This window comes from Gigantopelta aegis, chromosome 11 (assembly GCF_016097555.1).
Source record: "Gigantopelta aegis isolate Gae_Host chromosome 11, Gae_host_genome, whole genome shotgun sequence".
Lineage (NCBI taxonomy): Eukaryota > Metazoa > Mollusca > Gastropoda > Neomphalida > Peltospiridae > Gigantopelta > Gigantopelta aegis.
In genome coordinates, this window is record NC_054709.1 from 9,211,205 (window position 1) to 9,230,393 (window position 19,189).

General features: G+C 36.6%; 1 protein-coding gene across 1 annotated transcript; it reads right to left on the reverse strand.

Annotated features, from left to right (window-relative positions):
- Nucleotides 1-9,850: 9,850 nt before the first annotated feature.
- Nucleotides 9,851-14,835, reverse strand: LOC121385531 (decorin-like). Its single transcript, XM_041516239.1, has 4 exons — nt 13,785-14,835; nt 12,562-12,707; nt 11,575-11,874; nt 9,851-9,865 (listed from the first exon to the last, which is right to left on the reverse strand). The coding sequence occupies exons 1-4, from the start codon at nt 14,833-14,835 to the stop codon at nt 9,851-9,853; spliced, it is 1,512 nt and encodes a 503-aa protein (XP_041372173.1).
- Nucleotides 14,836-19,189: the final 4,354 nt, after the last annotated feature.

The window sequence follows — 19,189 nt, forward strand, 5'->3', positions numbered from 1 at the left end:
AGACAAAATTTTCTGCTGACACTGAGCTAGCCCTACAATGTTAATTGAGGATTCGGGTTAAAATGCAATCACTGGAAGTTAATTTATCTATTGCTGGCACTAGAGGACACATTATAAACCAGCATTAAAATTTTAACAGCTAAAGTAACAGTTCTGGCTACAGATTTTCAAAGGTATCTTAATGCTAAGATATTGGAAAAACCATTGTTGCTATGACATTATAAGATACATACACACCATATTGACATGATGGCCTGTGGCAGTGTGATATTGTAGTGTTAAGATAGGTTTTTTTTTAATATGAGGGGAGAATGTAGTAACGTTTATTTAAGTAATCGTACTGGCATTAATTTGAGGTAATTTCACTATTGAATCATTTTGTATAACAGTGGATTTTGCATATGGATTCATCTCTCTGTGGATGTTAAATTGTGTTGATCAATGTGCTCTAACCATTTTTTGGTCGGGACGTAGCCCAGTGGTAAAATGCACACCTGACACGCTGTCGGTCGGTGGGCCCATTGTGTTATTTCTTGTTCCAGCCAGTGCCCCATGTCTCGTGTAACAAAGGTCGTGGTATATGCTATCCTGTCTGTGGGATGGTGCATAAATAAAAGATCCCTTGCTACTAATGGAAAAATGTAGTGAGTTTCTTCTCTATGACTGTCAAAATTAACGTGTGTCACATGCCGATGATTAATAAATCAATGTGCTCTAGTGGTGTCATTAAACAAAACAAACTTTAGCTTTTTTTTGCTAGCGATTTTGTTAAAGAAAACTTCAATTTTTAAATTGTTACATGATACCGTCATCGTATGTCTATGTCCAATTTTCTGAAACTGCTGTATTGAGGATTTGAAAAAAAAAATCATAATGTGACACTGAAAGTGATGCAAAGGTGCTTTTTTTCAAATTGAATATCAAAAATAAAATAAATTATGATACTTTAACGATGTTGTTACATAAAACTTTAATCTTTGTATATTTAAGTAAACATTTACATAATTAGTCGCATCTTGAAGTGTTAGCTACTGAAAGAAAATGTTATATATATATATGTATTTCAGGTTTTTTAATCCTCAAGTCAATTTTGTTCCTTTTATTGCCGATGTGCTGTCTCAAAAAACTAATATTTGACTATAACAAATGGCTCTGATGTGTTTATTATTATTTAAAGTGAAGCAGCGTTCTTTTAAAAGTGAAAACCAAAATGAAAAATCGTGTACCAATTCACATTTGTGTGTGCATGTTAATGTATTTTTATACCAAGTGCAAATTTCACCTATCTGTAATGTAAAATATTATAACTTTTTTTAATTGCATAGCATGGTAAGCAGATCACTTGGCTTTTAAGAGTTGATTCCCTCCCCACTCCACTCCTAAAATAATTATAGAGTGCTCATGCAACCATGTATGACTGGAATATTTTTTAACAAAATCATGTATTGTTGTGAATTTGTAAGTGCTTTGAAAGCATGAAGAAAGACTGATAGTGTTACGTGGATTAATACACAGCTCCCATCACAGTTATGTATGTATGTACAGAGTGCGATTTTGAGGCTCGCAAAAATCATATAGGACTCTAGCTTGCCTAGCATATGAGTGTGCATAGCTCGTAAAAATTATTTATACAGATTCTTTGAAATGACAGTGTCAACATGTATATCAAAATCCTAGGAAACCAGTCTTGAATAGCGATCTTTTCCATATTTTCATGCAAACATTTAGTGTGTCTTCTGTTTTACTGGAGACTCATTGCATGGCTCACTGGGTTGGTGGTAGGCTTTAAAGATTTGCAAACAGGGAGACCTTATGACACTTAAAAAAGTTTTTAACCAAAATCACACACTGATGTAGATAATGTTAAACAAAGTATCCTGTTTACAGTACACAAACGAACTGTGCGGTCAGCTGGGCCGAGGTTTACCTGCCATAGTAAAGTGGCAAAAGTAGCTGGCCAAAAAAGGTTCTAGGAGCTAAGTAACAGTTCTAGAAAAATTGTAATGGCAATCGACAGTGTCACCATAAACAGCTGTTCCGAAATTGATCAGCAACTGCCTTTTTTTTCTTTTTTTTTTCTCTTTTTTTTTTTATCATCGTGTAGGCTATTTATTTTGTTAGTGTTCAACAAATGTTTGAGAAAGCCACAAGCCCTCGCATAAGTTTTGGTTAGTGCCCTATAATGTATATTATAGTAATATAGATGATAATATACAATAGCCCAGACCACAGATTCACTTGCCGGGATAGGGCTGGTGGATTTGTCTAACGCTGTTCGTTATCTGTACTAAATTACTGTCGTAAGAAGATCTTAACTCAAGGGCTGGAGTAATTAATCAACTTCGAAAAACCAACTAAGGGTGGACTTAGTTTTTTGTGGGTTGTGTACCGTAGTACAAAATGTGCAAGTTAAGACTTTATGTATACTGTAAATGACATATTATTGATGTATGAAATATCATAGTATATAATATTTGTCTCAGTAGTGATGTGTGTGCATAGGTGTTACACACTGAACTGCATCTAGAGTAAAGTGGGCATAGGAGTTAGCACCGTGTTGTATATTGCCATAGTAACCAATGTATATGACACAAAAGAGTTCAGTACAATTATGTACATCACTCAAGTTAATTTATGTTCATCACTCATCACAGCTGTGTAGAGGTTGAATTATAAAATGTGGTACAAAAGCCATACAAGTTGGGACTGTCACAGTATGGGAGATTTTGATATAGTACAAGTAGTTTGTAATGGTAATATTCGGTACAAAAGAGTGGATTTAGAGATTTGTAAGATGTAGAGTGAATTTGGTAATATAAAGAACAAAATGTGGGTGAATTGAGAATAACAGTACAAAATATGAGTGAATTGGGGAATACAGCACGACATGTGAGTGAATATGGTAAAACAATATGTGATGTGAGTGAATTTGGTAATACATTACGACATGTGAGTGAATTTGGTAATACATTTCGAGATGAGTGAATTTGGTAATACAGTATGTGAGTGAATTTGGTAATACAGTATATGTGAGTGAATTTGGTAATACAGTACATGATGCGAGTGAACTTGGTAATACAATTCAAGATGTGAGTGAATTTGGTAATACAATTCGAGATGTGAGTGAATTTGGTAAATTACAAAATGTAGAGTGAATTTGGTAATACGATGAAAGATGTGAGTGAATTTAGAAATACATTTCGAGATGTGAGTGAATTCGATAATAAAATAAAGAAATCAGTGAATTTGGTAATACAATGCATGATGTAGAGTGAATTTGGTAATATGTGGTAACGAGTTAAATGAATTTGGCGATGTACAGTGCAAGAGGCGAGTGGATTTGGGTACATTACCCGTTACGGGGCTGTGTGAGTAGATGTGGAACACTGAACTGTGATATTGTGGTGTGCTAAACACCAAGTTTTCATGAGAATAAAAATTTGTACAGCTAATTTTGTTATTGGTTTTATCATGTTCCGGTTCCGGTTCCCGTTCCGAATAAGGGTGCTTGATTGCATCAATGTTGAGATAATAAATGTGCCCAAAGTATGTACAAAAATGCTGATCTGGAAACATTTTACCTTAAAGGAAGGAACAGTTGAGGCATTTGGCCTGGTATGCATATTCAACGATATATAATGCACATTATTGTTTAATATCGACAAGTATAATCGTATAGTTAATTAATAAAACGGTTAAATGTGACTGCTGTTATATATAACGGGCGCAGCCATTTTGTACCATCCCAGTGAATACGCCCTCGGGCGAGCTGGTGGTTACGTAATACTTAACGTGTCATGTCAGGAATTAGTCTTATAACTGAAGAAACAAAACATACCTGATTTTTGCGGATGCATCCAATGTTCTGTAATAATTCCATTCCTAGTAAGCCAGCACCAATTATATATTTTTTTTTCAATACAAAATAAAGCACCATTGTCAAAGTGTTGAAATAACTATTATGTTTCGTACATAAATTAACCCACGTACTGAAACAATAACCGGAGTGTTTTCTTGGTTAATTGGTCTTTTCTTTCCGTGGCCTGTACCTGTGGTTCCTGATTGGCAGGTGTATATTTAGTCAGGTGTGACACACTAAAAAGACGTGCCTTTTTTTATGAAGATCACAGGGTATTGTGTGATAACAGCACGGATACACCTCAAATCGCAATGGACATTACCAACCGCCCTGCTTTATTACTGTAATTCTGTAAAACCCTTAATTAAGTAGACTTTCCCATCTAAAATCACAAAACTGACCAATTGCGTCGTCCCAAAGAAAAATATCACTGGTATCGTGAGTGGTCGTTTTTGCTCGAACGTGCCCTACCAACAGGCCTAATAGTATGCATTTTTTCTTTGTATTTTTAAAAATAGAAAAATGCTATAACTCTTTGTTCCATTGATGTAACCTGAAATATATTTAGTTAAATAGTTTATTATACTATCAAGTCATTTATGTTTTACAAGTCAGATTGATGAAAGCGAAGCGCCTTGTAAATTAGAACGTTTGTTTACACTGCATAGAGGAGATGGACGGAGCTGACATCACTTCGCCCCAAGCTATACCACCGGACGTCACAAAAACGAAACAAAATGGTAGCCCCCAGTTTGGAATAATCATGTTTTTTTATTAACTCTAAAATTACGCGTTTTTCATTTGTTAAAGTGTCAGTATGTGTTGGTGGTCCGGGTATGCATCTTTCCAACACATAAGGCTCTTGTTTGAGTTGACCCTACCTTTAAAACACCGACATATTGAGTATTAATTACAATACTTCAAATGCATTTCTGAACTCACACAGTTCTTTAGCAGCTGTTAATAACATTGTTGTAATAAAATAACATGCTTCGTGCTCTCTCTCTCTCTCTCTCTCTCTCTCTCTCTCTCTCTCTCTCTCTCTCTCTCTCTCTCTCTCTCTCTCTCTCTCTCTCTCTCTCTCTCTCTCTCTCTCTCTCTCTCTCTCTCTCTCTCTCTCTCTCTCTCTCTCTCTCGATCTCTTGACATGACCATGTTGATATCAAATTACCTTACTTTAAAATGTCCATAGGTATGGTTAAACAAATAACAGTAGCAAGCACAAGAAAAAAACACACATTTTTAAAGATAATAACTAATTGTCACATTAAGGAGGATGGGTAGGTGTGGGGATTTGCAGTTTCTAACTATTGTCCCAGTTGAAAGGAATTGTATATAACTGCTTCTTCCATTTCTATACACATGCTGGCATTTGCTGATGCCTACAATGCCTGTTGCGATTGTCTACATGTATATCGTTAAAAAGTGTTAAATTATCGGTAAGCCAAACATTAAAAAATATATTAATATGAATAAACAGGATAGCACCGAAGACATTCAACATCAAAAATCAAAGGATGGTGTGCACCTCAAAGCATTCAACATTAGTAATTAAACGTATGGTGCGTTCCCCAAGAAATATTCAGTATCGATAGCCAAAGAATGGTGTGCACTCCAAAAATATTTTAACAATAATCAAACGATGATGTGCAGCCTAAAACATTAACTTAAAAAATTGAAGGATGGTGTGCACTCCAAAAATATTTTAACAATAATCAAACGATGATGTGCAGCCTAAAACATTAACTTAAAAAATTGAAGGATGGTGTGCACTCCAAAAATATTCAATATTTATAAGCTAATGATGGTCTGTACCTCAAAATTATTCAATACCATATGATTTTTTTTTAATATGAATAAACAAGATGGCACCGAAGACATTCAACATAAAAAAAATCAAAGGATATGTGCATCTCAAAATTTATTTAATACCATATAATATATTTTTAATATGAATAAAGAGGATGGCACCGAAGACATTCAACGTCAAAAATCAAAGGATGGTGTGCACCTCAAAAGCATTCAGTATTGGTAATTAAAGTATGGTGCGTTCCCTTCTCCCAAAAAACAACAATTAGTATCGATAACCAAAGGATGGTGTGTACTACAAAAATATTTTAACAATAATCGAACGATGATGTGCACCCTAAAACATTAACTTCAAAAATTGAAGGATGGTGTGCACTCCACAAATATTCAATATTTACAAGGAAACGGTGTGCACCTCAAAATTATTCAATAACAATAAACAAAGGATGATGCGCATCTTATATATATATATATATATATATATATATATATATATATATATATATATATATATATATATATATATATATATATAAAGCTTAATGTGCACCCAAAAATATTCGACATCAATAACTAATCGATGGTACATCCCCAAAAATTTTCAATCTCGATAAACAATGCATCCAAAAGAATCAACATCAATAACCAAAAGATGGTGTGCACCCAAAAGTATTCAATATCGATAAGCAAAGGATGGTGCGCATCTCAAAAATATATAAATAATCAAAATATTGTGTGCACTCCAAATTATTCAACATTGATAACTAAAAGATGGTATGCATCCCCAAAAATTTTCAATATCAATAATTAAAGGGCGTTGAACATCCAAAACATTCAATATAAACAATTAAAAGATTGTGCAATACCTCAAAATATTCAACATAAACAATCGATTAGGACGGTGCACACATAAAACATTTTAACAGTTACATATTGGTACAGTCAAAGGGTTGGGCACACTTCAAGAAATCCAACATAAATAACACAATGTAAAAACATTTTCAAAGTTCTTAGTTATGTTAATTTTTGTGTTGATTATGTTTAGTTAAAAGTGTACTGATTATAATCAAAGGATGACGCATACCCCAAATATTCAATATAAATAATTAAACGAGTAGTGCGCGCCCAAAACATTGACTTAAATAATTAAAGGATAGTGTGTACTCAAACAATTTTTTAATATCAATAATCAAAGGATGGTGAACACCCCTAACTTATTCAATATCAATAAGAAAAGGATAATGTACAATAAAATAAAAAATCAATATCAATAATTAAAGGGTCGAACACTGAACACCCCAAAACATTCAACATAAACCAGGGTTCTGCCCCGGGTCAAATCACTGGCTATCTAGAGACCGGACCCGGGATGAAAATGCCCGAAATCTTTGTGGTATAGGGGCATGTAAAAATACTCAACATACACAAAGTATCGTGCACACTCAAAATATTCAAACATCAATAATCAAAAGACGATGTACGCCACAAAATATTCAATATTAATATTCAAAGAAATTATGATGGTGCACCGCACCTACCCCGAAACAAATCAATATGGAAAAAAAAATCCAAAAAAAATCAATGGATGGTGTGCACCACAAACAAACAAACGAACAAAGCAATGCTACTGGTGTAAAAATATCCGGTACATTACGAACATACAGGCTGAATAGTAGTGGACTCAATACGCAACCTTGTTTAACTCCTACGTTAGATTGGAAACTGTTGCTGTGATAATTATTAAGTTAAAAGAGTACTGGATATCAGAGTACAAACTTTTAAAAGTATTATTAAAAAAAAAAAAACTACCACCTATGTCTGCAAGTAAAAGTTTGTACACCAACGCGTCCCTTGATATAGAATCAAATGCAGCTTTAAAGTCAACAAAGCAACATAATAAATATTGCTTTGGTTCTTTAGTATATTTTTCAACCAAGGTCCTTAAAGGAAACATGACACGAGACCATATTATAGCTCATTTTAAAAGAAAAATGATATAAAAATAATATACAAATAACTTTATAAGAATAAAATACGTGTAGTTAACTTAAAATGAAGAAATTACGCTAATCAGTATCAAAGTACGATTTATGCATATTTCTTCGTGAGCGTTCGGAAAAAAAGGGAAGTGACGTCAGAGCCGCTGTACTCTTCCATTGTTGTTAACTGTTTATATATGGAGTAAGGGGCTTACGATCTTTTCAGTCCAACAGTGCCGTACTGCGCGGCCTTTGGGTGTAAAAATAAACAGTTTAAACGATCGGGATTGTCTTTTTATGGTTTTCCAAAGGATTGTATCCGAAGAAAGACGCGTGTATTTTATCGCAAAAGAAAAGATTGGACACCAACACCGCATAGTACTTTGGTGTCAGCCTAATTACAGCCTAATTACAGCCTGGAGCCCGAACGTTACCCGGAGACAAAAACAGTACTCGGTTGCGAATGCCGAGGTGTACATTGTACATATTTGGCACAAAGATACACCTCAGCATGATGTATTTATATATGTTAAAACAAAAATGTAGAATTTTTTATTTATTTATTTTTTTTGGAAAAAAAAGATTTTTCATGTTAGGGCTGTAGGCCTACATAACAAAATCTGTATTCACCGTCCGAAGAAGGAAACGTCAATAAGTAATTAAATATGGCATATACAAACATGGGATTTGGCATGAGGATACATCTCAGTACGATGTATTTAAATATGTTTTTTAGAAAATGTGTAGAAAACAATAATAATTTTAAATAATGTTTTTAATCTTCGGGCGGAATACGTCACAAAAACGTTTCCTCATCGCCCGAAGCCCCAAAGCAACACGAAGTTCAATACAAAAAAAACCCCACTACTGTCGGTGTCGAAATAACTATTATGTTTCATCCACGGGCTGACTTGAGAATCGGAGTGTTGTTTTTAGTTAATTGGTCCTTTCTTTCCGTGGCCTGCACATGTGATTCCTGATTGGCAGGTGTATATTGCAGGGTATCGACCAGGTAAGTGATTACCACGGTCCAGACATACGTACAAAATACGTGCCAGTTTTTTTTAAGATCACAGGGTATTGTGGCGTAACCTGTCGCGACTATAGTACAATGTTAATGGACATTATCAGCCGCCTGCTTCATTACTGTAAATAATGCTGTAAAACCCTTGATTAAGTAGACTTTCCAATCTAAATTACAAAATGACCAATTACGTAGTACCAAAGAAAAGAAAATTATCACTTGGGTATCGTGAGTGGTCGTTTTTTACTCTAACGCACCCTACCAATAGGCCTAATAATATGCTACTTTTTTTTATGAGAGAAAGATACTATAACCCCATTTTCGTTCTATTGATGCAAATAGAAATAATTTTAGTTTAAAAGTTGATTATACTCTCAAGTCATATATGTTGTTTTACAAGCCAGGTTAATGAAAGTGAAGCGCCTTGTCGTAAATTAGAGCGTTTGTTTACACTGTGCATACAGATTTCATTATGTACAGCCCGAACATAAAAAATGCGATATTTTCTAAAAAAAAACACCCAAATTTTTTTGTCCTACATTTATATTTTTTACATATTTAAATACATCATATCGAGGTGTATCTTTATGCTAAATATGAACAGTATACACCTCGGCATTAGCATCCGAGTTTTGATTTTGTCTCCGGTTACTTTCGGGCTCCGGGCTGTAAATTGATCGACCGGTCTGGTCTGGCACCATCAGTTTCTCCACCCTCCGACTCGCTATCCGTTTTTTTCTTCAGTATCACTGTTGTAAGTAAATGTGTGTCTTTCTTCATTTACTAACAGCTCATATTGATACGGCAAAAACGTTTTGCGAATGAACACTCATTGTTTTGGTAAGCTGTGCAAGTCTTAGATTCTTTATGAGTGGTACGGACTAATGCTTTTAAGTGTAAGGCTTCAGATCAAGCGACGCGTCTCTGACGTCACGGACCTCGTGATTGCCCTGCTCATTAAAGATCGGCAATTTCCGCTAAGAGCTCGTATCTGGGGTTCTTTTATGGAGATATTTTAAGTAATTAATTTTTTATATTTTTTTTTTTTAGGTGATTCAATTTATAATTAATTGTACATGGTTGGTGCCAAATATGGTTTACGTGACATGTTTCCTTTAATGCATATATGTGATCAGCTGTACGACTTTGTTTTTTTAAACCAATCTTGAGAAGTTGGAATTAGATTGTGCGACTCTGCAAAATCACGGAACCTATTATGTAAGATACTGCAAAACAGCTTACAAAGATTGCTTCCTACAGCGATACCTCTGTAATCAACTAGGCTGTATTATCTCCTTTTTTATGAAGGGGTGTTACATCTCCATGAATTTAGGAAAATGCCGTTCACCAAAATGAGGTTGAAGATCTTACACAGCACACGAACCATTTGTGATTGACCAGTTTTTAGCATTTCATTTAAACTAAGATCTCGACCACATGCTTTTTTGTGTATTTTAAGTTTGAAATAGCCTTTACAATGTTCAGTATAGATATAGATTTATTTAATTCATTGAATATTTTATCCTTATTTGAATTGTCACTGGTCAAGAGTTAATTTCTTCTCCATAGGTTGATTAAAATGAGTAACCCATTCATCGATAGGAAATGGATTTGAATTAGTGCTGGTTTTCAATTATTTTAGTTTACTGAATAATTTCCAGAAAAAAGGGGGGTTTACTTCGTGCAAAGTTTTAAGTTGATTTAGTATACCTTGTCGATATAAATTATTTTTATTAAGCATTTTTTTTATATTTAGAGCGAGTAGTTTTTGATTTCATATAATAACTGAGGAGAGAATGGGTCTCTATGCAATTTGGAGCATAATAATTTCAAACTCTTCTTAAGGATTGCACAATCTGATTCATACCAATGTTTTGATTTTCTGCTTTGTTTGTTTGAGTTCTCTTTAAAATTGGTCCTACGTTGCTTCTTTCGTTTTAAGCCAGCAATATTAGCGGCGTTTATATATATATATATATATATATATATATATATATATATATATATATATATATATGTGTGTGTGTGTGTGTGTGTGTGTGTGTGTGTGGTGTGTGTATATATATATATATATATATATATATATATATATATATATATATATTATATATAATAAGTCAGAGAGTCTACAGCAGAATCAACAGACTGAGTATTAGTATAATTTCTAGTAAGTTATCTATTTGGGATTGTATAGAGGGTTTTTGTAAGGCAGATGTAAAACGATTTTCTTCATCAGCTGACCACATAAATGCAGAAATGAATGTGTATTATATTCCACTTACTTATATGTACCTGTTGGTATATTGCATGATATAATGCAATGAACTGAATAAATATTTGGCTGATGTACATAAACATATTTGATCATTCTAGCATAGTTATCTTATGTTAAGGGACATAATTGTGCGCCATAATGTTTATAAAGGGACACAATTCTATATATCATTATCAACATCTTATGTCAAGGGACATAACTGTGTTATCTTACGTGTTACAGTTCATCTGTTGTGCCATTGGTCTGTTTTCGTTGTAGTGCTTACAGTTTTACCAAATAACAACACAAAATAATTTAAATTAAATTAAATTAAATTTAATTTGAATTAATTTAATGTTAATCTTAATGTTAAATTAAATTAATTAAATTAAATTATATATATATATATATATATATATATATATATATATATATATATATATATATATATATATATATATATTTAAATTAATAAAAAACCACTTCAGTCTTGTCGCTACACTTGCCTTGATGGAACATAACTTCTTCTGGTTAAGCCGCCATATTCCCTGTGCATTAAAACGCCCACGAGAACCACTACTATCAGCGTAAATATGGAAACAAAAGTAAAAACGACAATAACGTCTGTGTTTTCGTTGTTTCCGGATACCTTTGTCGGGATTTCTTTGGGGAATGGATACCGGTCGTTTGGAAAATCAGAACTGTTTCTCCTGCGACCATTATTTATGTTAACATTTCCCTCTTTTTTCTCACCGTTCTCACTGGTGTGTGCAGTATCAAAGTATACTTCGTCTTCTGGGATGTTCAATGTTTGATGAGTTTTATTTCTTTCATTGATGGGAGGTAATGTTAAGTTACTCTCGTCATTGCTTCCACTGATGGAAGGTAATGTTACGCTATTCTCGTTATTTCTTCTGTTGACAGGGGGTAATTTAAAGCTACCTTCATCCTGAATCACAGAAACTGTTGGATCTGAAGCCATACCTTTATCACTTGTATCGACTAGATTAGCGGATGTCGTCACTAATTCCAAAACATTTCCGGATTTTGTTTCCTTGTTGTCAGTAAATACAGTAGCTGTTTTAATGTCTGAGCTTTCTGTTGTATATTGTGATAAGTCAGTTGGCTTAGTTGAAATGCCCGATTTTTCGCTTTTAGTCGAGTGTCGAATTGTTTCTGTTTTTATATTTAATGTTTTTGTATTCGCTTTTACAGTTGTTCCAAATTTCGGAACTTTTTTTTTTGTCCTTTGAGTCAGCGTTGTTGTTTTTATGGTTGAACTATCTGTTTTTATATTTGGTTTTCCTGTATACACTTTTACAGTTAATTTGAATTTGTGTACAGTTTGTTTATTTGCACTTGTGTTCATCTTTTGAACTACCGTGGTTAGTTCTTTGGATGGGTTTTCCGTTTTTATAGTCAGCTTTCGTGTATACAAATTTACAGTTGCCATAGTTGTCTGTAAACCTTGATCAGTTGCTTGTTTTTTCGTCTTTTGAGTCACCATTATTACTTCTCCAGACGAACTATTTGTTTTTACATTCAATTTGCTTGCATACACGGTTGTAGTTTCCCCAAATTTTAGTACGTTTTGTTTGATGGTTTTATCATTTGACTTGAGAGTGACCGTGGTTACCTCTTTAGGTGGGCGTTCTGTTTGCATATCACGTGTTTCTCTATGCATGTTTGTAGTCATAACAAATGTCTGTACACCTTGTTCTCGTGCTTCCTGCAATTGGTTCCTTTTCTGAGTTACCATGGTTACTTCTGTAGATGAACTATCTGTTGGTATATTTGGTTGTCTTGTTGTCCCAAATTTCTGTATTGTTTGATCAATTGCTTTTCCTTTCTTTTTCTGAGTTTCCGTGGTTACTTTTCTAAGTGAGCTTTCTGCTTTATTATTCTGCTTTCTTGTATTAAGTTTTACAGTTGTGTCAAATTTCAGTTCTTTTTGTTTGTTTGCGGTTTCGTTCGTCTTCTGAGTCACTGTTGTTACTTTTCTAGATAAGGTGTTTTTAGAATCATTAGTTGTAAACACTTTTGTTTCGACTTCGTGTTTGGAAGTTGTTTGTTTGTTTACAGCGAGATTTGTCGAGTATAGGGATTTTAATGTAGATATCGTTGATACGCTTGGAAAAACATCCATTCTCTTGTTAGTTCTTATATTTGTAGTTCTCGAGGAAGAGTTAGCTGGTGTAGTAGTTGTAGTAGTAGTAATTGTTGTTGTTGTAGTCGTTGTTGTTATAGCTGTGGTCTGTTGTGGAATATTCATTATCTTAACAAATTCCTTATTTTTTAACTCTGAGATTCGTTTCCCTCTAAGAATGTCTGGTGAGGAGCACGTGATCTGACTGCTTAGAAAAAACTTTCTTAGATTTGAGTTCATCCATTTCTTTAGAAACAAGAGCTGCCTATCACAGTGCCACTTATTTCCAGAAATTCTTACAACATCTGCGTCTTTCAAGAATTTACGAAATTGCGGGTTCAGGGTGGATAAGTTATTGTCCATAAGGTTAATATCCTTGAGATGCACTGCAGACGACAACATGTCACGTTCAACCACTTGTTTTGCTATCGCAGAACTATGTTGTAAATTTAGTGAAATGAGATTTGGTATCCTTGAAAAAATATTCCCATCTATTTTAGTTCTTTGAACCATTTTCGGTACGAAAGCCATTTCGAGTTTTGATAATGATTTTAAACCAATGAAAACATCATTTTGAATACGTGTAATAATGTTTTTACTCAGCGATAAAACAGACAGTTTATCAAGTCCGGAAAATGTTTTATTTTTCAGGACTGAAATTTTATTTTGGTCCAAATATAGGTTGTGTAGATTTTTTAGCTTCCAAAATGTACCTGGTTGTAGTTTTGAAATTTCATTGCTTTTAAGTAACAGGGTAGTAAGCTGGGAATTGGCAGGAAAATCGTTGTACGAAATTTGCTGGATTTTGTTTCTGGATATATAGACAGACTTCACGGCTGATGGAAATGGCGATGGGAATTTCGTTAATTTATTGTCATTCAACCGCAATTCGCACAGGTCTTTCAATGACCCGAATGCTCCCTTATCGATAACATTTATTTCATTTTGGGCAAGCACTAAAATCTTTAATTTTGTATTACGGGAAAAAGCACACGCCTTTATTCGAGTTATGTTATTTTTGCCCAGCTGTAGATATTGAACTGACGGCGGGAACTTCCTTGGGATGCGCGTTAGGGCACACTGCGTCAGATCAATATACAAAAGCTGTTGGTTTTTCACGAATAGAGCGTTTGCATTTTTTAACGGGTTTCTCGTCAGAGTGATCCATGTTAAGCTCTGAAGAGGTCGAAAGGCAAACCGGTTGATTTTGGTTATCTCGTTGTTCGGTAGAAGAAGGTAGCTGAGATGTTTCAAATCCCTGAATGCCATTTTGGTAATTACTTTTATTTTGTTGCTGCCTAGATCAATTCTCTCCAAATTTTGTAAACCACGAAACACATTGTCGATATTTTCGATGAAATTTTCCGATAAATCGATTTCTTTCAGTTTTGGAACATCATCAAAAACACCTATTTCAATAATTTGTATGTTGTTGCTTCCAAGATCAAGTTTTTCCATATTTTTCAAATATTTAAATGTTTCCAGTTCAAGTGAGGTAATTTTGTTGTATTTTAGCACCAGCTCCTGTAGTTTTGTCAGGCTTACAAATCTCGTGGAGTCAATTCGTTCAATTTCGTTATTTCCAAAGTCCAATTTTGTTGTATCTGTTGGATTGTCAAGAGGAATGTTATGGAGTTTTCTCCCATAGCAGTTGACGTGTGTTTCTGAACACATGCATTCTTGCGGACACGCGAAAACCTGCAGCATACAGGTACAACAAAACACAATGCACACCTGAAGCGTCTCCATGACAACTGTACTCATTATAGAAATCAGATGTAATAAACCTTGAAGTTTATTCTTGAAATACGATTTGTCTCAGTTTGTATGAAGTTTTACAGAGATGTGTTCTTTATTCAATTTAAAAATAACTGACCTTGACATTTTCACTCAGCATTTTCTGTCAACATTTCACATGCAAAACTGTACATTCCATTTTGATTAAATATTGATTACATCCAATCAGAAATTATTAATTCTGTCTGAAATCGAAAGTTGTAAGATTATATCCGTCCAGCTTAGTTTGGTTTTCCGTTTTTAAAAACTATTTTCCACATCACAAAAATCAATTTGTCGGAGTGGATGTCTAATACATTAACATATCCTTTTTGTAACTTCAAAATTTCTGAATTCATCCGTTAAACATTTGTATCGGTAATGTCATTTACTGCTTGATGACAAATAATATTTTCTGGGCGTTCGTGTAAAATATTATCCTCCTTGAGTTATCTTCTCCTATTATTTTTAACCAACGGGGAAACGTTTCACAGGAAGATGATCCTTAACATCTTGATTTTGCAGGATGTTCGTGCACCAAGTTTAAAAAAAAACAAAAAAAACTCAGCCAACAAACAAAGCGTGCTTTTTCAATGTGCAGGCCTGTTTTGTATGTAGTTATTATCAAAGGGATGTTTCACAAATACTCACAATAGTTGGGGGGGGGGGGGGGGGGGGGTGGGGGGGGGGGGGTGGGGGGGGGGGGGGGTGGGGGTGGGGGGGGGGGGGGGGGGGGGGGGGGTGGGGGGGGGGGGATGGCATCGACGAAGACAAATAACCGCACATACACAGGCCCCTAAGCATAGATATACGCATGCGATTACACGCGCGCGCGCGCTCCACACACACACATTCGTAAGGATGGGTTGGATAGATGGATTGTTGGCTCAAAGGATGGATATGTGGGTGGGTGATTGGATGGATGGATAAATCAGTGATTTAATGGATGGATGGATGAATGCCGCTGCATGAATGAATGAATGAATTAATTAGTGAATGAATGGATGAATGGATGAATTAATGAATTAATTAATTAGTGCATATATACTCTTCAAAAGAAGAAACGCAAAACCACATTGTCGTAACATTTGGAGAATTGATTTAATTATTGAATGGTGAGTCCGATAATTACCAAATGTTGCATGATTGTTCACAATTCACTCTAGTCCATTGTGAGTAAGTGATAGGACACACCACCAAGGTCAAGGTCATCTGGAGTCAATACCGGGTGTGGCCTCCGCGTGTGTTGACAACTGCCTGGCACCGCCTGCCCATTGAAGCAACCAGAGTACGGATGACGTCCCGGGGGATGGTGGCCCACTCGGCCTGCAAGGCTGCTGCCAGCTCGGGCAGGGTCTAGGGCTGTGGTTGTCGCTGTCGGAGGCGTCGGTCCAACTCGTCCCATAGATGCTCAATTGGGTTCAAATCCGGTGATATCGATGGCCAAGGAAGGACATTAATGTTGTTTGTTCTGTAGGAAAGCCGTTGTAAGACGTGCTGTGTGAGGCCTGGCGTTGTCATGTTGGAACACTGCGTTGGCGTTGGCCATAACTGGAACGATGTGTGGCCGGAGGATCTGGTCAATGTAGCCCTGTGCATTCAGGTTTGCCCTGCACGTGGACCAGGTCAGTTCTGCCAGTGTGTGAGATGGCTGCCCACACCATGACACTACCCCCGCCGAATCTGTCCACTTCCTGCACGCAGTTTGCCGCATAACGTTCACCACGACGCCTATACACGCGACATCTTCCATCATGACGTCGGAGCAGAAATCGGGACTCGTCACTGAACCCACCTGTCTCCATCGCAGTTGAGGCCATTGTCGATGAATCTGGCACCACTGCAGTCGGAGTCGACGGTGTTGTGGTGTTAAGATGACACCTCGAACTGGACGTCTGGCACGAATTCCTACCTCACGTTGGCGGTTCCGTACGGTCTGGTCGGATATCCTGCGCAAACCTGGTATTGCTGCGGCTGTGGAGGTGGCAGTAGTCAATCGTTCCCGAAGGTGGCGTACCCGGATGTAGCGGTCCTGCCCGGGGGTAGTGACCCGTGGTCGACCGGATCTAGGGAGGTCACGTGTTGATCCATGTTGCTGGTAACGGTCCCACAGTCTGGAGATGGTGCTTGGGGACACATGGAATGCCCTGGCAACGGCCGTTCTGGATTCGCCTGCGTCTAGTCGGCCGATGGCATTGTTTCTCTGCGGTTCACTGAGACGTGGCATGTCCTGGATTGTCAACTGTCGGCCAGATACAGAGGCCAGGCAAGCGAACACCCTGCACTTTTATACTGTCGGTGTTCATGTTGCACGTGCAGACAACGCACGTGCAGTGGTGACATGGTTTTCACGTGGCTGCGTTTTTGCGAATATTCACATTTTGGAACTTTATTGTACAGTAGCTGCGTTTTATCGAATGTAACCGTGGGAATGTGTTTGTGACATGCAATGACCTTATATTCACAAAGCATGAACCGGTAGGAAACATAAAATCGGAGTTATAACCCATTTGTACCCTTTTGCGTTTCTTTTTTTGAAGAGTATATAAATAATGACCTTTCGCCAAACGACGACCTTTATATGAACTGGTATGATCACTGCGGTTGGACATAGTGGGGGATGGGGGGATGGGATGCCGGAGATTATGGGGGTTTTGGGGGCCACAGGGCGTAGGCGGTTTGGCTTTAGGTTTTGTGTAGGGTCTGGCCTCCCCTCACCCCCGGCCCCAATTTGGACACACCAACGTTCGAAATATTATTGGTAATTTTTCCTCTTCAAAATTTACTAACCAAATGTTCAAATGTTCAAATGTTAATATTACATTTAGAACACCCCATCAAAAATTGCTTCAATTATTTTTTAATATATATATATATTTTTTTGTTCTATTATTTTAAGTAGTTTAAAAGTAATTTTGTTTTAAGGGCGCAGCCAAAATTTATCAACCTCCATTTCCCCCATTATTACTATTTTGGCTTTAATATTTAAAATTTCTAAATTGGCTGTAGTAGTTAGGAAATCCCTGTCCCGAGTCTGACCCCCGATCCTATCGGAGGTCGAACTCGGGATAGGCGTGTTCGAAACCCTAGTGGTACATGGACACGTTAAACCAGTTATATAATACTGTGAATGATGACCATATCGTAACTGACGTGATGCTAATTAGGCGCTGGATTTTGGCTCGGTCGGTTGAGTGCTCGCCTGAGGTGCTTGCTTCGCAGGATCGAATCACCTCGGTGGATCTATTGAACTGATTGGGTTTTTTTTTGTTCCAACCAGTTACACCACAACTGGTTACATGCCGTAGTATGTGCTTTCCTGACTGTGGGGAAAGTTCATATAAAAGATCCCTTGCTGCATTAGAAAAAATGTCGCGGATTTCTTCTGTCAGCATTACCAAATATTTGACATCCAATAGCCGATGATTAATTAATCCATGTGCTCTAGTGGTGTCGTTAAACAAAACAAACTTGTTCACTCTAATTAAAGTTAGGGACGGGATGTATCCCACAGTGGTAAAGCCTTCTCCTGATGCGCGATCGATCTAGGATCAATCCCTGTCGGTTCGGTGGGCTATTTCTCGTCCCAGCCAGTGCACCATGGTGATGGTGCATATAAACGATCCCTTGTTGCTAATGGAAAAATGTAGCGGGTTTCCTCGCGTATCAGAGAGAGAGAGAATTGACCCCGGAGAGAGAGAGAGAGAGAGGCTGGAGGAGAGAGGTGAGAGAAGAGAAGCAGAGAGAGAGAGAGAGAGAGGTCATATATTTTTTCAACGGAGCCACCACTATAGCACATGCAATAATCAATCACTCTGCTATTGGTATGTCAAACATGGGATAATTCCTGACTCGTAGTCATCAGCGGGGAGAACCAGCTAGCATTTTTTCCATTAGCAGCAAGGGATTTTTTATATAAACACTTCCCACAGACCAACAGAGCATGCCCCCACAACCCCCCCACCCACCCACACCCCACCACCATACCACCCCACCCCACCCCACCTGCACTACACCACTGAGCTACACAATAGTGTTGAAAAGAAAAGAAAGAAAAATAAAGCACAGCAACAACGTTTTAATTTAATGACGCACGCACTATATTTTAATTACGTATAGATATATATATAGTATTATATATATATACTCTTCAAAAAAGAAAGCGCAAAAGGGTACCCATGGCTTATAACCCGATTTTAGGTTTCCTAGGTCATGCTTTGGGAATATAAGTCATTGATGTAACAAAACATATCCCAAGGTTACACGATAAAACGCGTACTGTACAATAAATTCCAAATGTTATTCGCAAAACGCAGCCACTAAAACCATGTCACCCCAACTG